The 23577-nt window shown below is 42.0% G+C and overlaps 1 protein-coding gene across 2 annotated transcripts in view; it reads right to left on the minus strand.

Moving 5' to 3' along the window:
* LOC137321938 (3',5'-cyclic-AMP phosphodiesterase 7B-like) overlaps positions 1-23577 on the minus strand; it is a 167984-nt gene that overhangs the window by 115327 nt on the left and 29080 nt on the right. For both annotated transcript variants that reach the window (XM_067984824.1, XM_067984825.1), the window contains exon 2: positions 8665-8725. In XM_067984824.1, the coding sequence (XP_067840925.1) occupies positions 8665-8725 (61 nt within the window). The remainder of the gene's footprint in view (positions 1-8664; positions 8726-23577) is intronic.

Consider the following 23577-nt stretch of genomic DNA (forward strand, 5'->3'; position numbering starts at 1 on the left):
TCACAGAAGCTTTATGCTTTCTGAAGTCTCATGCAGGAATCATAGGATCTTCCGCAATCCTACATTGCAGAAATGTAGCATGCCTGGTTGCGTTCAACTAAGCAGCTTGGAGTACAGGCTAAAATTATGCAGCAAATAAAATAATGTCAAAAACAGTGATAACGTAAGCTTACTTTATGGCTAAACGGTCTTATGCAGTGACTAGCTAATCCTTACAGACCAGAAAATCCCACGTTCGATCCCTGCTGTGGAGTTAGCTGAACTCAGCAGAAGGCAGGAGTAGAGGTGTTACGATTTGCCTCAGCACCCGTGACCAAAAAGCACATAAGTTTCTATTCTCTCCCCAAACCAGATCTCAAAACGAACCTTTTGACGTCCTAGTATTGGAAAATGCAATGAATAATGGAGCTAGTGCTGAGCACCCAGCAGGGTGCCTCTTAAAGACATCCATAATCAGCTTTCTTATCTTTGTCTCAGTTGCGGCCATGGGTCCACACATGAAGAACGTACACACACTGCTATCCAACCCAGATTTCTGCCAAAAATTCACCATGCCCAGAATTTTTTTTAAATTGGCCTGTCCATCCCATGGACCACAGCTGGCTGTAAATGTCACTAGTGAGTCGTTCCAATCTCTGACATGCCAAGTCTAATCCTGTCAGCATTTTCCCCGGGGCCAGAGTGTAGTACTTTTGTTTCGAGGGGCTGCCCCAATTACTGTATTCCAGAGTAGAGTTGTTGTTAGGGTCTGGGTATATAGTGAGCAGAACTTTTAAACACCTCACTGCAAAATATAATCGTGTTGCTCTTGGGGAAAATGAGCATGTAGATGATGAAGCCCTGGGGGTGCAACAAGCATGAGAAGAGCTTACATTTCTATAGCGGTTCCTCACAAACATAGCAATGTTTCAGTGTGCTTAACATGGCAGTGGACAAAAAGAGTGCACACCAAGCAAGAGGGAAGAGAGGGCTGAGAGGTGGAAGACAGATGAAAATATGGTCTTTAGTAGGCTTTTGAAAGCAGAAGGGAGGTGACAAGAGGGAGATTTTTAGGAAGAGATATCCAGAGGGCATTGGTGGCTGAAACAGCAACTGTTGATAATGGTATTTTATCAACCATGTAGATTAAAATCCAAATTATGTAAATTCAGATGCCAGAGATAAATCAACTTGTTGGTTTTATTAATATCAACAGAAAGTACAAACAAGTTTATATACTTACGTGCAAGATATCTATTGGGGACTGTGAACTACTAGTCAATTCAGGTAAGTTCTGAGTGTGGAATATCAATTACTACTGAAAACAGTATCTTTTTATATATCTAGATGGACAACATCAGGTGGTTTGCTCTGAACATACCAATTCTGAGATTATTGCTATGTGATCCTTATGTATCATATGCTACTACACCAGTAATTGGCAATGTTGCAACACATATACTTCATTCTCACTGGAATGTAGATAGTATTTCAGCTGGAATGCGGATGATTTTCATAAAGATAAGATAATTTTGCACGGTTATTAACTTTCACACTCTTTCCAGGATAATAGCAACTTAAACCAGGCAAATTACAGAAAGATACCAGAACTATAGAGTAGTGTTAAAGGGGGACTTCAATTATCCCAATATAGACTGGGATAGTAACGATGTAAAGGGCAAAGGGGAGGAGGAATTCCTAAAATGTGTTCAAGAGAACTTTCTGGAACAGAGTATTTCCAGCCCAACCAGGAAGGAAACAGTGCTGCACCTAGTTCTGAGGAATGAAGTGGGGCAGGTAGAGCATGTTTCAGTGGGGGAGCATTTGGGGAACAGTGATCATAATATCATTAGGCTTTGAATAGTTATGGAAAAAGACAAGGAACAATCAAATGTGAAAATGCTTAACTGGGGGAGGGCAAATTTCAGTGAGTTAAAAAGGGATCTTGCCGAGGTGGATTGGAATCAAAAATTGGTAGGCAAAACAGTAATTGAACAATGGGAGGTCTTCAAGGAGGAGTTGGTTCAGATACAGAGTAGACACATTCCTACGAGGGGAAAAGGAAGGGCACCCAAAGCTAGAGTTCACTGGATGACTACAACAACAACTAGCATTTATATAGTGTCTTTAATGTAGGAAAATGTTCCAAGGCACTTCACAGGAGCGTTATCAAATAAAATTTGACACCGAGCCACATAAGAAGGTATTTTAAGTGCCCTCGTTTGCCGTTAACAAGGCAGTAATAGCCTCAAAATGTAGCCTGGCAATGTGGCGGGCTCCATTTTGAAAGGGGCCTACCACCAATTGTCCAAAGTGTCCGCCTGTTTCAGGCGATAGGACCCATTTAATGTGGAAATCAGGGTCCTATGACGTAAATTGGACCCGGATTGCTATTTTATGTCGAAATTGGCCACAGCCTGTGCAGTGCATGCTCCGCCCAGTTCCACGGGTGATGAAACCGAAGAGCCCCGCTAAAGGAGAGTGTTGAATTATTTTTGTGAGCAGCAGGAATGCTCCTCAGGAGCCCACAAAAATAATCTGCGCCACTGTTACCCCGGAACTCCCACCATCCCATCTACCACCCCGCCACCCCGCCGCCAACCCCGGTCAGAATTTGAGGTTTCAATCTGGCAAGCTGCACCGGGAAGCCTGTTTGGTATATCGCAGCTCACCTGCCAGATTTAAATGAAGCCAAGGCCTCACACTCGCAGGGGCCTCTTCACCACCGGAATGGGCGGCTGACCAGCGAGCCCAAAAGTCAAAATAGACCCCTTTGTCTCTTTCTAGTTTTTTGTTTAAAAAAAGATTGGTTCACAGGCTATCTAAACTAATAACTGTTTCTTTGTGATACTAGTTGGGAAAATCAACTTTTGACTTTTACCGTTTTTTAATCTCTCTCTTGTTTGCTTATCCCTATAAAGGAACTGGCATTCAAAGATACAGAAAATATTTGAGGGCTTCAATGAGGAGAAAAAGAAAAATACTTAACAAAATGTCATATAACAGAAATATGACCTCTGCATGTTTATGGCATCAGAATGATTTAAATTCAAATGGAAAAACTTCTACAATTGCATTTTCTTAAACATGTTGTGCCTAATTGCACAAATTATTGCTTCATAGTTTCAAACTTTAATTTTCATGCATAAAGAGGGTCTTAAAGGAGGAATATGACATGTGTTCGGCTTTTTCTTTTGGTCTTGTTTCGCCTTTGAAATTAGTTGTAAATTTACAGTGCATTATAGCCAATTTAGAACTTGCGTAAATTCAGGAAACTCACATGAGCTGCACTTTTGGATAGGGATTTGGCTATGTTAATTAGCAGTATAGGGTTTTGGTGGAGGTTTCATGGAATTGATGTAAAAGATCTAAGAAATTAGGGCGTAGTCTAAAAGCAGGCGTAAGTCACTTATGGTCATTTTTATGCTACACCCAAATTTCCTCAATCTTTTGCACCAAAAATAGGCATTATGCCATTGATTTCAGGAAATGCAGGGCTAAAATATGGGGGACAAGTCAGCAAAGATGGGGTGGGGGGCATGTGGGATTAACTGGACAGAATGCGTGTGGGGTTTATGGAGGATGGAGAAAGAGAAGCTAGCAAGGAGAACATTGGAGTAGTCAAGCCTGGAGGTGATGAAAATAAATGTAAGATTTCTGCATCAAAGGAGCAGAGGTAGGGGTAGGGGTGGACAATACTGCAGAGGTGAAAGTAAGTGGTCTTTAGGATAGGAGGTCTGAACAGAATGCAAGGTTACAAATGGTTTGGTTGAATCTGAGACAGTGGCGAGGGAGGAGGAAGGAATCGGTGGCAAGGCAGCATAGTTGTGGCAGGGGCTGAGGACAGCGAGTTTGCTTCTCCTGATGTTAAGCTGGTGGAAGCTGTGACTCATTCAAGACTGGATGCTAGATGAGCAGTCTGAGAACAGACTAGCAATCTAGGGGTCAAGGGAGGTGATGTAGAGGTAGAACTAGGTGTCATCAGCATACATGTGGAAGCTGACCTGGTGTTTGTGGATGATGTCACTAAGGGGCAAAATGAAAAAGAAGCGGGGGCCAAGATATGTCCTTGGGGGATTTTGGAGTGAAAAGGAACCACTCCTGGAGATGCGCTGGCTACGTTTTGAAAGATAGATAGGCAAGACAATCCCACATCGAAGGAGAGGCATTGGAGGAGAATGGTAGTCAACCATGTTGAACATTGCTGATAGGTTAAGGAGGATGAGGAGGGATAAAGTGATATGTGAAGCTTTACCACTGGCATTATGTCGAGATTTTTCAATTGATACAAAGCATTGAGGTATAGCTGCTTTAACTGTTTCTAGGACAAACATGGAGATCCAGTTTAAGTAGCTTTAGTACTAGCAATACTTCTACTTCTTCAGCAATAATTTTGTAAACTGGGAGCCCAGCTCCATCTCACCGATGTTGTAGAGAATGGACTCTGGTATGGAGTAGGCCATTCTCATCAGTCCACTTCTCTGCACAGCTTTGAACTGTACCAAGTCCAAGATGGAGAGATGGGCTTTCTCTGCAGCCTGTCCAACAGCCCTACAACATCTATCATTGGATGGAAATTGAATACTGAAGTCACTAATCATGGCAGATAGGGTTAACCTTTCCTGAATATTCCCACTCTTGTGCCTGCTTTTCAAGACACATTTGTTACTCATTGTGGATTACATGCAACCACTAAGCCACAGAGCTGAATTTTTGTAACCAAAGGCATATAAGGGGTAATAGCCATCATGTAAGTGTTAACGTACATTAGAGAGTTATGGAGTGGTAAATACATTCACTTACCATTCAAATGAAAATTTTGAAATGGAGCATCCTAACTTACAGCCAGCAACAAGTTAAGATACTCATATCGCTGTAAGGTTGTAATAATCAATCACAGTTCAGCAAGCTAGGAAATGAAGCATTCAGCACTCTAAACTTAGGGATTATGCTGACAAGAACTGATGAGAAAATGTCAGCCCTTGGTCCAGAAAATCCCATTTTAAGGACCAGGCTGGGAGGCTAATTTTGGCACATGGCTCCATTCCCCCTAGTCCACACACCAGGAGAGGTGCCATACAACATAATCACCACAAACAAAAAGGACATGGTAAGAAGTCAGAAAAGGTTCAATATTATCAAAAAAACCTTCAAGGAGGATGAGGCATTGCAGACTAATTGCATATTGAGAGTAAGATAGTTCTTATAGGTGATGTATACCAATAGATTGTCACCCTCACTATTTCCCCATGTGCAAACAGTTATCCAAACCTAACGCTCTGAAGAAACCAACAATAGCATGAAACTGCTGCTCAGGCTCTTTCACTGATCATTTCTTTGCACTTTTCTGCAAATGGCTAAGCATTTCAGCGTTTCAGAAGAGTACATCAGTCATCTCTTCAAATGGTGGAAATGGTACCTTATCTAAAACCAGAGAAATCCTCTCTGTGGCTGGAATGACTGAGTTGTTATGTTTCAAGCTTTTACCAACAACCTTTCCTGTGTAAATGCCTGGATGACAGTTTCAAGTAAACACACTGCATCCCTTACAAACCAAAGCTTGCAGCTTTTACTCTCTGTTACATCAAGTTTGTGTAGTCCAGGTCCCACAATTAGCCCCCATCATGAAAAATTTCTTTGAAGATGGAAAGCAAATGGATTCTCAACTGTCTAATACCTTAGTGAACAATAGTATGATGGCTTGGGGTTGTCATAGCTCATTCCTGGGACCTTGCTACATCATTAGACTATCATAATAGGGCAAAATTAATTCTCACTTGGAGAAGCATGGGTTAATAAGGGACAGCCAGCGCAGATTTGTTAAAGGCAATCGTGTCTGACTAACCTGATTGAGTTCTTTGATGAAGTAACAGAGAGGGTTGATGAAGGTAATGTAGTAGATGTTGTATATATGGACTTTCAAAAGGCATTTGATAAAGTCACAAAACAGACTTATTCAGAAAATAGAAGCACATGGGATTAAAGGGATGGTGGTAACTTGGGTATGCAATTGGCTAAGGGAGAGGAGGCAGAGAGTAGGGGTGAACGGATGTTTTTCTGACTGCAGAGAAGTAGGCAGTGGGATCAGTATAAGGACTATTGCTTTTCTTGTTACATATAAATGACAATTTCGAAGTTTGCGAATAATACAAAACTTTGCAAAGTTGTAAATAGTGAGGAGGATAGTAGCAGCCTTCAAGAGAACATAGACAGACTGGTGAAATGGCCAGACACATGGCAGATGCAATTTAATGTGGATAAGTGTGAAGTGATGCACTTTGGGAGGAAAAACATGTAGAGGCAGTATAATCTAAATGGTACTATTTTGAGGGGGGTGCAAGAACAGAGAGACCTGGGGTGCATATTCACAAAACTTTGAAGGTGACAGGGCAAGTTGATAAGGCAGTAAAGAGAGCATATGGGATACTTGGCTTTGTAAATCGGGGTAGTGAATACAAAAACAAGAAAGTCATGCTAAACCTTTACAAATCACTGGTTAGGCTTCCGCTGGAGTATTGTGTACAATTCTGGCACCACATTTTAGGAAGGATGTCAGGGCCTTGGAAAGGGTACAGAGGTGGTTTACCAGGATGATACCAGGGATGAGGGACTTCAGTTATGTGGAGAGATTAGAGAAAATGGGATTGTTCTCCTTAGAGTAGAGAAGGGGAGACCTGATAGAGATAATCAAAATTATGAGGAGTTTTGATACAGCAAATAGGGAGAAACTGGTTCCTCTGGAAAGTGGGTCGGTGACCAGAGATCACTGAATTAAAATAATTGACAAAAAAACTAGAGTGGAAATTAGGAGAATTTTTTTTCACACAGAGGGTTGTTAAGATTTGGAACGCACTACTTGAGAGGGTGGTGGAAGCAGATTCCATAGGAACTTTCAAAAGGCAATTGATCATGTACTTGAAGAGAACTAAAAGCTGGGGTGTAGGACTAAATTGGACAGCTGTTTCAAAGAGCTGGCACAGGCACATTGGGCCGAATGGCCTCCTTCTGTGCTGTAAGATTCTATGATTCTATAACATTTAGAAATTGCACATTAGTCTGCCCTTTGCATCTGGATAAGTTCAGTGAACAAAGGTCCAGATCAACATTTAACACAAACAATTTTTAATCAATCTAAGAGCATCCAGAAAAATAACGCCTGCTATCACTTTTAGAATATGTGGCTTTCTGTTTTTTTTTAAAACATGGGCATTAACACCACAAGCTACTGTTGCTGCCTTGGGGATAAAGAGTTCAATGATGTAATCTTCCTTCTGTGCTTCTCTAACTTATCTCCTGTGGTGAATAATACATTTTTGTGGTTCAGTGATGAACATGAGCTAATATATCTGTTTTTCAATTTTCTTTTCCTTTGAGGATCATCACTGATGCTAGTCATGATTCCATTTGTATCAACAGCCCTCTGGTACCCTACCCAGCTGGTTATTCTTCAATGATGAGCCCGGACACAGTGAGTTGCCTGGTCCAGCATGGCACCCTGTATTTTTTTTATTTTGTTCTTGGGATGTGGGCAACACTGGCAAGGCAGCATTTATTGCTCATCCTTAGGTGCCCCGAGGGCATTAAAAGTCAACTAAGCCCTGTGAAAATGGAGCTAAATGTAGGCCAGACCCACATAAGCATGGCAGGCTCCCTTCCCTGAAGGATATTAGTGAACTAGTTGGGTTTTAACGACAATCTTACAGCTTTCATGGTAATTTTCCTGACCTCACAGCCAAGTCCAAATTTATCCTTATCAGACACACACACACACACATTCTTTCCAAGAAGGGACACTAGATAGCAATCAAGAGCATGAAACCTGGTTAGTTTGTCCCTTCTACACACAGGGCTGTGGTGGCCAATAATGGAACACAGACCTGGGACACAACCTAGGAGTTTCCTAGTCTTTTTAGCCCAGTTCCACACTGAATAATGCCATTACCCACTGAGTCACACCATCCTATTCTTAAAGGATTTAATAAAGCCATTACACACTAAGGATGTTTTTCGAAATAGCTGTCTGGATTGTACTTCAATTTATTGAAATCAACTTGGGGGGCAACTTTCAATTTCCCCACCTGGGTAAGTTTGTTTTTTTCTCCTTTCTTCTGATTAGTTATTTCCCACTTTTGTTTTTCAACAAATCGTATCGTGCAAGACCCTCTCACCAATCACATTCTACCAAAAAAAAATCTACCCAACAAAAAAGAAATCAAAAATATACCTTTAAATATACTTTTACAAACCTGTATCTCCAAACATATCAATTTTGCATAATATGAATACTGTATATTCTACCCTCCCTTATAAAAATGTTTCAATAATGCATTAGGATGAATTTACTGCACAGATGAAATGAGAGATTCAAATGTAATCTGTTTTGAACATCTCAAAGACTTGATTTGGCAAAACAACACACTAACCAATCAGTGGATACTAACTGACAATACAAAAGGAGGTCTGAGAAAAAATTTACAGAAAAAAATGTACAAGTTTTGACGAAGCGTTCACGATGTTCTGAAAATGAAGGGATTTTGAGTACATTATCAGTAAAACTATGCAGATATTGGTGCCGAGAATGGAAACATTATAAAAAGGGAACAAAGCACTACATGAAACATTTTAGAATATTTTCAGTTCTGCACACTTGACTTGTAAATACATCTCAAAATGAAAGAGTCTTACCTAGCATGCGAACACATAGGGCATTCTGATCAGGACCGTCAAATGAGATAGCTCCACACCTCTGAAAGAAAAAAAAATCCTTTAAAAAAAAACAATTTTACTCAATAGTATAGATCTTTAACCTAAGGGTAGAGTCCTCTTTTATATTTTTATAGCATACAAGCTTAATTTTCTCAATATGTTGTTGAAAAAAAGAGAATTCTGGTTATTTAAGAACTTAAAAAGTAAACTCTTCCAAGACTCTGTGGGTAGAGTACCACCTAGTGTGGTACTGAACTAAACTGACCTCAAAAGTCAGCATTGCTAGGCTGGAATGGGGAAGAAAGAGGCAGCGAAGGCACGCACTCATGATTCTATACAGAAACCCACCCTGCTGGAAAGTATGCATATGTGGATGTTGAATAAGCAGAGGATTCAGCTTGGCTCTGATGCACCCCATACTTTCATATTATTAGTTCATGCTCACATATGGCCATTTAGGTAAAGTACCAGAGAACTATGGACTACCAGCACAAGTCACAGTCCTCAGAACAGGAAGCAAAAAAAAAAATCAGATTATTTTGAGGAAAAAGAGACACATGAATTAAGAAAACATCCTTAAAAGTTACAAATTAGACATGACCCTTCAAGTGGTTTTTCATTTACACTAATGATTCATTGTTTTCCTTAATGAAGGTTTAAATGCAACTTGTGGATCTCTCATGCATTACTCACGGATAAAGGGAAATGACTGGAAATTTCACATTGATTAAAAGGCAAAAAGTGACAGATGCAAGACTTTTAGTTCCAAAGATACAATATTGAAAAAGATGTTCAATTATACCAGTCATTCTAAAAATTATCCTCAAAAGGAAATATGGTGCACAGTTCATAGTAAATTCCTACGGACCAGAATTTCCACAGGAGTTCTTCCGGATCTCCCACAGTAGCTGCAGCAGAAAATCGACAGAGAAACGGTGTAAACAAATACTAGTAAATAATTCTTGGCATCGCCATGATTTTCCACTGCTCTTCGCTGGCGGGCTCTGATGTTACGTCAGCTCCATTATGATTAGGTCCAATATCTGGGGAGCCTAGGATCTCACCATTCTGGCGCAGGGTAGACTCCTTGCGCATCCAAAATTGGGTACTCCTGAATTTCTGGGCCAATGTATCTTCAGTGTAATTACTTATTTTCACACGTCAAAGCCCTATATTCAGCAAATTTGGAATTATCAACTTTTTGGGGCTATGTGAGCATTTTGGAAGCCGTTGCCACTTTTCCATGTTTTCAGGTATGTTGAGCAGAATACTAATCTTCACAAACCAATTAATGGAAATGACGCTCTAGCTCCATGAGGAAAATTCAGAAATATGACAAGATTGAATTATATGAGAAAGATACCTATATAGAAAAAATATTTTACATAATGGGAACACAATCCGTGCCTATAAACACTTGAATTGATGAAACTCAAAATGAGTTACCTACAACCGGAGTAGTGAAAGTACAATATACATTTTATTACTTCTCCTCCTCAAAAACATCTCACTTGCCTCTCCCATTGCAGTTTTGTTTACTGTAATTTTTTTTTTATTCGTTCACGGGATGTGGGCGTCGCTGGCAAGGCCAGCATTTATTGCCCATCCCTAATTGCCCTCGAGAAGGTGGTGGTGAGCCGCCTTCTTGAACCGCTGCAATCCGTGTAGTGAAGGTTCTCCCACAGTGCTGTTCGGAAGGGAGTTCCAGGATTTTGACCCAGCGACAATGAAGGAACGGCGATATATTTCCAAGTCGGGATGGTGTGTGACTTGGAGGGGAACGTGCAGGTGGTGTTGTTCCCATGTGCCTGCTGCTCTTGTCCTTCTAGGTGGTAGAGGTCGCGGGTTTGGGAGGTGCTGTCGAAGAAGCCTTGGCGAGTTGCTGCAGTGCATCCTGTGGATGGTACACACTGCAGCCACTGTGCGCCGGTGGTGAAGGGAGTGAATGTTTAGTATGGTGGATGGGGTGCCAATCAAGCGGGCTGCTTTATCTTGGATGGTGTCGAGCTTCTTGAGTGTTGTTGGAGCTGCACTCATCCAAGCAAGTGGAGAGTATTCCATCACACTCCTGACTTGTGCCTTGTAGATGGTGGAAAGGCTTTGGGGAGTCAGGAGGAGAGTCACTCGCCGCAGAATACCCAGCCTCTGACCTGCTCTCGTAGCCACAGTATTTATATGGCTGGTCCAGTTAAGTTTCTGGTCAATGGTGACCCCCAGGATGTTGATGGTGGGGGATTCGGTGATGGTAATGCCGTTGAATGTCAGGGGGAGGTGGTTAGACTCTCTCTTGTTGGAGATGGTCATTGCCTGGCACTTATCTGGCGCGAATGTTACTTGTCACTTATGAGCCCAAGCCTGGATGTTGTCCAGGTCTTGCTGCATGCGGGTTCGGACTGCTTCATTATTTGAGGGGTTGCGAATGGAACTGAACACTGTGCAGTCATCAGCGAACATCCCCATTTCTGACCTTATGATGGCGGGAAGGTCATTGATGAAGCAGCTGAAGATGGTTGGGCCTAGGAACAAATGTATCTGAAAGAACGGGATATAAACAACAAAAGCAAGGTGTGACTAGTTCAGAAATAACATCTGAAAGCCAGGATTGAATTAATGTTTAGAATTCACTTAGAGGTACCATGTGTACCATAATATCATATGTTTAAAATTATATTGTATGTAAAAGATAATGGCCCTAGACTTGCGGAACCCCCAGAAAACCCTTAAAAGGCTGAGCTGCTTCCCTTCAGGGGAGTTTTAATGGCTTGCTGCCGGAATTACAATGTGACACCAGAAGAATCCCTGTGGAATTTCAGGAGCAATGAATTTTAATTTTAAAGTGGCTCCCTTACTATTGAGATACAAGCTGTTTGAAGATAAACGTAGTGGGGGAAAATTTGAGCAGGGGCTCTCCCACCATCCGCCACAACTTTGACAGAAGATCAGTGGAAACGGTAAAGAAACAGCCTAGGCAGCAGTTTAGGCTGTTTCTCTGGGTTTTTCATGGATCTACCGCTGAAGTCACAGCAAGAGATCGGAGAACCCAATGGAAATTCCAGGCAAGTGACTCGCAAAGGATTTTATGAAGGATCATGTAAGAGGAGTCAATTTCTTTCAAAGAAAAACAGTTGATTACATGGTTAGTATAACACTTTGCTGTTTGACTTTTACATTGTGGTTTATGCAATCAATCCTTGGTAGAATGTGGTGATATTGCCAAGCAGAGATTTAATCAGAGAGTAGATTAATTACAAATACTAAATCAGACATCTATAAATCAGCAGTTACTTCATCATAGGATTAGGTGGTAACAACATTTTCGAGCTGGAAATAAAAAAGTAGGCTCTGACGATATGCATCTCCAAGCCGTAAACCAATATTCAGGCAGCCCACACCCTATCTTCACCAATGCTGCTGTAATTTTATTGGCTAGGAGGTGTGCAACAGCTGCCTGGGAATGGTGCTCCTTCTGATTTCCCCTTCCTCAGGCCTCATCTCAGCACCTCCTTCACAGCAGTATAATTGACATTGACAACTCAGCAGAGAGAGGAGGGCAAAAAATAAATACTTACATGGCACCACCCAACATTAGTACTTCAGTGCACTGCAATACCATATCACTTTGTACTGGGGTTACAGAGGAATGAGGATACTGCCATAGTTACAAAGGAATGAGGATACTGCTATAGTTTAAGAGTTACAAGGATTCAGCTAGAAAATGTAAGACTGATGATAGAAAGACAATGGTTGAGAAATTTGTTGACGCTGCGCCCATTCTGCACCGGAAGTGCACGGCCTGTCATTATTAGTAAAGGCTGAAGTGTCCAGGGCCAGTGCCTGAGTCAGGCGTTAGGCTTTTTGCATATGCAAATTGGGGGCCCAAGACCTGTTTCAGGACCCCTTTCCAAAATTGGGGTGCTCTGAACGCAACCGGCAACGGGCCTACTATGTTCAGGATAACCAAACTCTCAACATTCTAGCCCAGTAATGCACAACGGAAATTATTTTAAAAAAATACCAAAAGTGATATTAAACTCAAGAGATAAAATCAAAATATGCTTCTGGTGATAATCAGAATGCGACAGGTTTATTCCACTTGTGAGGAAAATTGGTACATCTCAGCAGCACCAAACTTCACCAATGGAATAAAAATCTGGCTGTGACAAAAATGAGGTATTTTTGTCTAGTTTTGATTTAGTGGCTGTTCCTTAAAATCAAGTCACAGTACTTAAGTGCTCCTTTCGGCTCTACAAAATTACTGTGGGCCGCAGCCTCACAGGTACTCAAGCCAGCCTGAATTTCTCCACTGGCCAATTGGCATGTTGCAGCAGGACGCCCGTTTGGGGTGTGCAGCTTGCCAGGGCCATGCGAATGAGGCCCGAGCCTCAAACGGGCAGAAAGCCAGTGTGCTCCGCCAGTCGGCTGCTCAAAGGTCAAAATCCCAGGCAGTTCAGATTCCAGTATCAAAGTTGAAATTTTTGTCAGTTACGGGCTGTTGAGAAATAATTCATAGAATTACAATGAATTACATAGAATGTACAGCACAGAAACAAGGTTATTTGGCCCAATAGGTCCATGCTGGTGTTTATGCTCCACACGAGCCTCCTCCCTCCCTACTTCATCTAACCCCATCAACATATCCTTCTATTCCTTTCTCCCTCATGTGTTTTTCTAGCTTCCCCTTAAATGCATCTGTGCTAGTCGCCTCAATTACTCCTTGTACTGGTGAGTTCCACATTCTCACCACTGTCCTGAATTCCCTATTGGATTTATTAGTGATTATCCTAGATTTATGGCCCCTAGTTCAGGTCTCCCCCGTAAGTGGAAAAAACTTCTCTACCTCTACCCTATCAAACCCTTTCATAATCTTAAAGACCTCTATCAGGTCACCCCTCAGTCTTCTCTTTTCTAGAGAAAACAGCCCCAGCCTGCTCAATCTTTCCTAATAGGTATAACCTCACAGTTCTGTTTTAATCCCATTAAATCTTTTTTGCATCTTCTCCAGTGCTTCTATATCCTTTTTCATAGTACTCCAAATATGATCTAACCAAGGTTCTATACAAGTTTAGCATAATCTCTCTGTTTTTCAATTCTATCCCTCTAGAAATGAACCCCAATGCTTTGTTTACTTTTTTATGGCCTTATTAATATGTGTCGCTACTTCTAGTGATCAAATTTTAGTAATTCAAATGTAAACAATGCTGTGTGATAGACCATAAGAGATAGGAGCAGGAGTAGGCCATTCGGCCCCTCGAGCCTGCTCCACCATTTAATGAGATCATGGCTGATCTGATTTTTACCTCAACTCCACTTTCCTGCCTTTTCCCTATATCCTTTGACTCCCTTGCTGATCAAAAATTTGTCTAACTCAGCCTTGAATGTATTCAATGACTCAGCCTCCACAGCTTTTTGGGGTAAAGAATTCCAAAGATTCATGACCCTCTGGGATAAGAAAGTCCTCCTAATTTCCGTATTAAACGGGCGACCCCTTATTTTGAGACTATGCCCCCTAGTTTTAGATTCCCCCCCTATCGAATCCCCTCAGAATCTTGTATGTTTCAATAAGATCTCCTCTCATTCTTCTAAACTCCAATGAGTACAGACCCAACTTGTTCAATGTTCCCTCATAAGACAACCCTTCCATACCCAGAATCAACCTAGTGAACCTTCTCTGAACTGCCTCCAATGCAAGTATGCCCTTCCTTAAATAAGGGCACCAGAACTGTATGCAGTACTCCAGGTGTAGTTTCACCAGCACCCTGTACAGTTGTAGCATGACTTCCCTGCTTTTATACTCCATCCCCCTAGAAATAAAGGCCAATATTCCGTTTGCCTTCCGGATTACCTGCTGCACCTGTATGTTGACTTTTTGTGCTTCATGTACAAGGACACCCAGATCCCTCTGATTGACTCAGTTTGTCTATGACACTTTAAATTTGAATGGTCAGACATTCAAAATCCAGGAAGTTCTAGTAGCTCTTTTCCAGGATATAAAGTGAAGTCTTATTTTTAAATCAAAAGACAACTTCATTGAAAGAAAAAACTACACAGTCTGAAACTCCTTAAAAAGACAGAAAAAAAAACTGTTTGAAATTTCCAAGAAGCTGTTTAGTGGACTCCCACAGTAATAAGTTTTTCCAAGAAGCTGTTTAGTGGACTCCCACAGTAATAAGAAATGCTGTGTTTCTCTGGGGATTCTGAAGATCTTCTGCTTAAATTACAGTGGACGATCAGTAACACCCTGGTAGAAATTCAACCCTTTTGTGTATTTGAAAACTATCCTTAAAGAATTAATTTATGTCTTAAGAGTTGCAAAATTTTTATTATTTTGCCCATGAGATGTTAGTTATTAGATTTTCTACTGCATATATATATATATATATATATAATTATTATATGACTGTTCCTTATTTGTTGGTTTATCTTTTGCTAAATGAAATTGCTTAATGGTTTTAAACTTCAAATGAGGCGTGCAGATTTGATACAAAAACAGAAAATGCTGGAAACACTCAGCAGGTCAGTCAGCAACTGCGGAGTGAACAAACAAGTTAACCACCCAGAAATCACGCAGAGCAACGAGGCAAGGCTCACCGTAGCTCCTGCAAATTTAATTAACGAAAATACTTACTGCGGGCTCTTTGGCGTTCAATTGCTTGAATTTGAACTTTAAACAAAATGTACGCTATCAACCCAGCCCCTGCTCAGCTTGAGTTGCCGCGCTGAAACATCTGTGAGAAGACATGCCCACAAAATCTGTAAGGAAGAGAAGCCACACCCACAGATTCAGGCTGCATTGCTCAAGCAGGCAAGCAGACTTCATTCATTTAAAGTTAGTATTCTGGATGTCATTGTAAATAAAAATTATAATTTTTTTTAATGACCAAAAACTATTAAAATAAGGAGTAATATGAGACTCCACATTTTTTTAAATTAATTTTTAATTGTTTGGCAGTCATCAAGACTAACCACGCTTTTAAAGCTTAGTTTAGACCTGGTATTTTTAAGCATATCTGTTCTGTGGTGTAATTAGTTACTTTCCAGCTGGGTAAATAAGGAAGTTGGTGCTTTTTCATTGATTTCTCTGATTGCAGCGTGTGATGTCCTTTTAATTCGAAGCTGTCATATCGCCGGCGAACCACTCGAAGCAAGTTCACGATTTCTACATTTTACTGCGCATATGCAAACACGGGAACTTGCTCCTTCAATTCACCACTAAAAACTGAGAGCGCTGTTGAGCTCCTCCATTATTTCAGGAGCGATTTCTGGCCCAGTATTTCAGTTGTAGACCCTTCATCAGAACTACATCTAAAATGTTAACTTGTCTTTTCTTTACACAGATGCTGACTGACCTGCCAAGTGTTTCCAGCATTTTCCGTTTTTGTTTCAGATTTTCAGTGTCTGCAAGTTTTTTTTTTGCTTCTGCAGGTGTGATGCTCTATTCGTTTAACAAAGACAAGGGAGATCTTTTGAAGGCACAGGATAAAGTCCAGTAGCTAAAAGTAATTGAAAGACATGATGTTCTGATTCGTTATTCTAGGCACGTCACTGAAAGATTACCTAGATCTCGAGAGTAAGGTAGACACACTGGAAGGTATGGGGAATTGGGATTACAAAGAATTACAAAGAATGTACAGCACAGAAACAAGCCATTTGGCCCAACAGGTCCATGCTGGTTTTTATGCTCCACGTGAGCCTCCTCCCACTGTTCTTCATCTAACCCTATCAACATATTCTTCTATTCTCTTCTCCCTTATGTGTTTATTTAGCTTCCCCTTAAATGCATCTATGCTAGTCGCCTCAAATACCCACTATGATCGTGAGTTCCACAGTCTTACCACTCGCTGGGTGAAGAAGTCTCTCCTGAATTCTCTATTGGATTTATTAGTGACTATCTTATATTTATGACTTCTAGTTCTGGTCTGCCCCACAAGTAGAAACATCTTCTCTACCTCTACCCTATCAAACCCTTTCATAATCTTAAAGACCTCTATCAAGTCACCCCTCAGTCTTCTCTTTTCTAGAGAAAAGAGCCCCAGCCTATTCAATCTTTCCCGATAGGTAGAACCTCTCATTTCTGATGAATTTTTTTTGCACATTCTCTCGTACCTCTTTTTATAGTGTGGAGACCAGAACTGCTCGCAGTAGTCCAAGTATGGTCTAACCAAGGTTTTGTACAAGTTTAGAATAACTTCTCTGCTTTTCAATTCTATCCTTCTAGAAATGAACCCCAGCGCTTGGTTTGCTTTTTTAAAAAATGGTCTTATTAACCTGTGTCGCTACTTTTAGTGATTTGTGTATCTGCACCCCTAAATCCCTCTGCTCCTCTACCCCGTTTAGGCTCTTATTTTCCAAGGAGTATGTGGCCTCTTTATTATTCCTACCAAAATGTACCACCTCACACTTACCGACATTGAAATGTCTTTACCCATTACAAGCCCATTTTGCAAGTTCATTAATGTCTTCTTGTATTTTGTCACAGTCCTCCTCAGTATTAACTATACACCTCAATTTGGTGTTGTCCGCAAATTTTGAAATTGTACTTCTGATTCCTAAGTCCAAATCGTTTATGTATACAGAAAATCTCAATGCAATCAGACAGAGTCAACACGGCTTTGTGAAAGGGAAATCATGTTTGACTAATTTATTAGAGTTCTTTGAGGAAGTAACAAGCAACGTGGATAAAGGGGATCCTGTGGATATGGTGTACTTGGATTTCCAGAAGGCTTTTGACAAGGTGCCACATCAAAGGCTACTGCACAAAATAAGAGCTCATGGTGTAGGGGGTAACATATTAGTATGGATAAAGGATTGGTTAGCTAACAGGAAACAGAGAGTAGGCATAAATGGGTCATTTTCAGGTTGGCAAGATGCAACGAGTGGAGTGCCACAGGAATCAGTGCTTGGGCTTCAACTATTTACAATCTATGTCAATGACATGGATGAAGGGACCGAATGTGTGTTTGCTTAATTTGCTGATGACACAAAGATAGGTAGGAAAGTAAGTTGTGAAGAGGACATAAGGAGTCTGCAAAGGGATATAGATAGGTTAAGTGAGTGGGCAAAAATTTGGCAGGAGGAACAGAAAAGCAGTATATTATTTAAATGGAGAGAGATTGCAGATCTCTGAGGTATAGAGGGATCTGGCTGTCCTAGTACGTGAATCACAAAAAGTTAGTATGCAGGTACAGCAAGCGATTAGGAAGGCAAATGGAATGTTGTCATTTATTGCAAGGGGAATGGAATATAAAAGTAGAGATGTTTTGCTACAGTTGTACAGGGCATTGGTGAGACCGTGGGCCCGATATTAGGAGGGCGGCGGGTTGGCAGCGGGGGGTCGACTGGGCGCGTGGGTATCGTGCCCAGTGAAATCGGGGTGCTCCGCACGCAATCGCAGCTTGATTGAAGGTACTTACCTTCGCTTCCAGGTTTCCCGCTGGAAAGCTGCGCAGCGGGCGGACTGCGCATGCGCAGCAGAGGCTGTCAGCTGGAGGAGCCCTATTTAAAGGGGCAGTCCTCCACTGACTGATGCTGCATAAAATAGGCAAAATTACAGCATGGAGCAGCTCCGGGGGAAGGCTGCTCCCAGGTTTAATGATGCCTCACTCCAGGTCTTATTGGATGGGGTGAGGAGGAGGGGGAGGACAGAGATCTTCTCCCCGGCGGGTGGGAGGAAGTGGCCTGCCTCTGCCACCAAGAAGGCCTGGCTCGAGGTGGCAGAAGAGGTCACCAGCACCACCAACATATCGCGCACCTGCATACAGTGCAGGAGGCGCTTCAATCACCTAAGTAGGTCAGCCGAAGTGAGTACACTTACTCATTCCCCTACACTCCGTCTGCCACATCACCGCCCCCACCCCACACCTCCTTCTGCACTGCCAACACTACTCTGTCACATCACTCCTCACACCCCCTCAAAGCTCATCCTCATCTTACCTGCACTTACTCACCTCGCCAGTACTCATCCCACCACTACCATTCAACCCAATCCTCATACAATCTCATGGCTCTATCTCATACTCATCCTCTCATGCATCTCTTTCATGGTCAGCCTCGCTCAACCTGCCACTACCTGTGCTGCAACCACAGGGCATGCATCAGATATGTGCAGTAGGAAGCGTAAGGCAAACGTGTCATGAGCATGAAGGGGATGCACAAGGGTGTTTGAGGGTTTGTCATGGTTTTTAATTATATTTAATTTCTGATCAACTCACATTACATATTACACTGTCACCACTACTGCCACGTCTTTGCAAATCTTGTCTGGTTTGTGCAATAATGCCCTTTCCTGAGGATCACTATGAAGACCCACAACTGATGCCACCCATTGTGTCACTGCAGAGTGGGTGTAGGGTACTTGCAGGGCTCTTTTGTGCAGACGACTGAGAGACGTCAGCGACGTCCCCGGTGGCACCCTGGAAGGATGCGAAGGAGAAGTTGTTGAGGGCAGTGGTGACTTTGACAGCAGCAAGTAAGAAGATGGTGCTCGGACCAACCGGGAGCAGCTCGGCATGAAGGAGGCTGCAGATGTCCACGACTACATGTCGAGTGACTCTGAGCCTCCATGTGCACTGCTGCTCAGAGTGGTCCAGGAAGCTGAGCCTCGGTCTGTAGACCCTGTGGCGAGGGTAGTGCCTTCTGCGACGCATCTCTCTCTGTGGTTGCCCTCCCTCCTGCTGTGCAGGTGGATGTGTCACAGCATTGTGTTGTGGAGCTCCACGTGTCAGAGGTGGATGGCATGGATGGCGAGGCTGGTGATGCTGTTCGTCCTCTGAGGAGGTCATGACTGCAGCTACGGCGGCCCCCATCCGGAAGATGTACGTTTGAGGGGGTCCGCAAGGTAAGTACATGTCTCTGGACCCCGGGGTAAGTGTGCAAGTTTGTGAATTTTATTGTTAGGAGGAGGGTGGTGGAGGCCAAACTTTGTCCAAAGTGACAGAGTGGCCTCCTGCAATGAGTGAAGGTCTCCCCCCCCCAACACCTGTCAAATGGACCATTGCAACTGCCACAGGCTGATGGCTGCAACACGTCCATTTCAACTGGGAGTGTTTCCCCCAGTACGGGAAACAGTCTCAGTTTATTTGAAAATCCCACCCCTCCTAAAATATGAGGTCAATCAGGTCTGTAAACAACCTGAAGTACCTGGTTAATTACTTTAAGCGGCATCCCGCTGGCTTTAATTGCCGGCGGGAGTCCCACATGCGGGGTCTGCGTGCGCATGTCAGCGCGTCACTGGGGAACCGGAAGAGGGCGGGTTGGAGCCGGGCTCCGGACCCATCCCGGGAATCCCCGATTTTCGGAGACCCCTGCCACGAACGCACCCGCTTGGGGGTGCGAAAATCGAGCCCCATATCTAGAATACTGTGTGCAGTTTTGGTCTCCTTATTTAAGAAAGGACATAATTGCTTTAGAGGTGGTTCAGAGAAGGTTCACTCGACTGATTCCTGGGATGAAGGGTTTTCTTATGAGGAAAGGTTGGACAAGTTGGACCTATATACATTGGAGTTTAGAAGAATGAGAGGTGATCTTATTGAAACATATAAGATCCTGAGGGGACTTGAAGGGGTAGATGCTGAGAGGATGTTTCCCCTCGTGGGAGAGACTAGAACTAGGGGACACAGTTTAAAAATAAGGGGTCTCCCATTTAGGACGGAGATGAGGAGAATTTTTTTCTTTCAGAGGGTCGGGATTCTGTGGAACTCCCTTCCCCAGAGAGCGGTGGAGACAGGGTCACTGAATATTTTTTAAGGCTGAGTTAGATAGATTCCTGATTAACAAGGGAGTCAAAGGTTATCGTAGGTAGACGGGAAAGTAGGGTTGAGTCACAATCAGGTCAGCCATGATCTTATCAAATGGCAGAGCAGGCTCGAGGGGCCGAATGGCCCACTCCTGCTCTTAATTCGTATATTCGTATGAGAACAACAGTGGTCCCAGCACCGATCCTAGTGGAACATTACTTCCCACCTTTTGCCAGTTTGAGTAACTAGCTTTAGCCCCTACACTCTGTTTTCTGTTTTGTAGCCAACTTTCTATCCATTCTGCTACTTGTTCCCTGACTCCACGTGCTTTGACCTTAAGTCATGAATCTACTATGCGATAGCTTAGGAACATAGAAACAGGAGTAGGCCATTCAGCCCTTCATGCCTGCTCTGCCATTTGATAAGATCATGGCTGATCTGTGATCTAACTCCATATACCCACCTTTAGCCCATATCCCTTAATACCTTTGGTTGCCAAAAAGCTATCTATCTCAGATTTAAATTTAGCAATTGAGCTAGTATCAATTGCCGTTTGCGGAAGAGAGTTCCAAACTTCTACCACCCTTTGTGTGTAGAAATGTTTTCTAATCTCGCTCCTGAAAGGTCTGGCTCTAATTTTTAGACTGTGCCCCCTACTCCTAGAATCCCCAACCAGCGGAAGTAGTTTCTCTATCCACCCTATCCGTTCCCCTTAATATCTTATAAACTTCGATCAGATCACCCCTTAACCTTCGAAACTCCAGAGAATACAACCCCAATTTGTGTAATCTCTCCTCGTAACTTAACCCTTGAAGTCCAGGTATCATTCTAGTAAACCTACGCTGCACTCCCTCCAAGGCCAATATGTCCTTCTGCAGGTGTGGTGCCCAGAACTGCTCACAGTACTCCAGGTGCGGTCTAACCAGGGTTTTATCGAAGGCCTTTTGAAAATCCAAATATATTACATCTAATGCATTGCCCTTGTCTACACTTTCTGTTACTTCTTCAAAGAATTCGATAAGGTTGGTCAGGCATGACCTTCCCTTTTGAAATCCGTTACAAGTATTGTTTATTATATTTTCGGTTTCTAGATGTTTCTCTATTACATCTTTGAGTATGGATTCCATTATCTTTCCTACCACTGATGTTAAGCTAATTGGTCTATAGTTCCCTGGACTTGTTCTATCTCCCTTTTTATATATGGGTGTAACATTAGCTGACCGCCAGTCCTCTGGCACTACTCCCTTTTCTGAAGAATTTTTATATATATGTAATAGTGCCTCTGCTATCACTTCCCTAACTTCTTTTAATATGCGCGGAAGCAATCCATCCGGACGTAAGGTTTTATCCTCTCTAAATTTGATTAGTTTATCAATTATCTCTCCCCTTTCTATCTTAAATGTCTTTACATCTTTTTTGATCTCTTCTTCTAATGTCATGCCCACCACATTAGTCTCCCTGGTAAATGCTGAGGCAAAGTAAATATTCAATATTTCTGCCATTTCGCTGTCATTGCCTGCGAGTTTATTGTGTGTATCCCTTAGCGGCTCTATCCCTATCCTGATTTTTCTTTTGTTATTTATGTGTCTGTAGAATATTTTACTATTTTTTTGATTTTCCTTGATAATTTAATTTCATGGTTTCTTTTTGTCTTCCTAATTGTTTTTTTGACTTCTTTCCTGACCTTTTCATATTCCCTTTTGTCATCCTCTCCTTTGTTGTCTGCACATTTAGTGTACGCCTTTTTCTTTAGTTTCAACTTTACCCTTATTTCTTTATTCATCCATGGTGTGTCATTGCTGGCTCGTTTGTTTTTGCTTTTTAGTGGGATATATTTCTCCTGGACTCTATTGATCATGGTTTTAAATGTTTCCCACTGCCATTCTATTTCTTCGTTTGTCAGTAAATTTTTCCAGTTTATTTTTCCTAGTTCAGTTCTCATCCTCTCATAATCAGCTTTTTTCCAAATTATTATTTTGATCTTTGTCTTACTTATGTCCTTCTCAATCGTTATCTTAAACCTTATTATGTTGTGATCGCTAGTGCGTAGATGTCCCCCGATGTTTACTTCTCTTGTCTTTTCTGGTTCATTTCCCATTACTAGATCCAGCAGTTGGGCTTTTTACATTCTGGGTGAGAAATGAGTCCTGCACACATTGTAAAAACTCCATTCCCTGTACCCCTTTACCTACCTCTTCTTGCCAGTTTATTTGGGGGTAGTTAAAATCTCCCACGATTATTATTCTATGCTCTTCACTCATTTCACATATTTGCTTCTATATTTCTCCCTCTACATCCTCTCCAATATTAGGTAGTCTGTAGTTATACCTCTATTAGCGTGATCGATCCCATATCTTTTATTTCAATCCATATGGATTCTGTTTCTATCCTTCTGTTAGTTATATCCCTTTTTCTACTGCCATTATGTTATCCCTAATTAATACAGCTACTCCACCCCTTTCTTCCTTCCCTGTCATAGAACCATACAAAAGATACAGTACAGAAGGGGGCCAGTCGGCCCATCATGTCCGCGCCTGCTCAAAGAACAACTATGTGCCCATTCTAATCCCACCTTCCAGCACCCAGTCCTTTCTGATTACGTTATAACCTGCAATATTTAGTTGCCAGTCCTGTACTTTATGTAGCCATGTTTCAGTTATTCCTGCTACATCTGGTTCCTCGCTTCAGATTATTGCCTCCAGTTCCCCCGTTTTATTTCCGACGCTGTGTACATTACTGTTCTGACAGTTTAAATAGCCTTTAGTAGTTGTTCCTATTACTTTTAAACTTTTTACCTCATCATTTTTCTTATTTATCACTCCCACTGTATTTATTTCAGTTTTTTTTGTTTCCCAGACCTGGGATATTTATGGTTTCTACAACACTGGCCTGGACTTTACTCTGGTCCCTTTTTCTTATTCTTGTTTTATCTTTTTTACTAATATTTTTTGCCACACACACACACACACACACACACACACCCACCCACATCGGTTTAAAGTCTTATTAACCACCTTATTTATCCTTTCTGCCCATGACAATAATACAAAATGCGAGAAACCCTGGTCTGTCATATGAGAAGATGCACATTCTTGGGTTCAGCCCATCACCTGCTTGGCTGTGTGCTTAAAGGGTAAGTAACTGTTTTGATTGGGAAAAG

The sequence above is a fragment of the Heptranchias perlo genome, chromosome 5 (assembly GCF_035084215.1).
Source record: "Heptranchias perlo isolate sHepPer1 chromosome 5, sHepPer1.hap1, whole genome shotgun sequence".
Lineage (NCBI taxonomy): Eukaryota > Metazoa > Chordata > Chondrichthyes > Hexanchiformes > Hexanchidae > Heptranchias > Heptranchias perlo.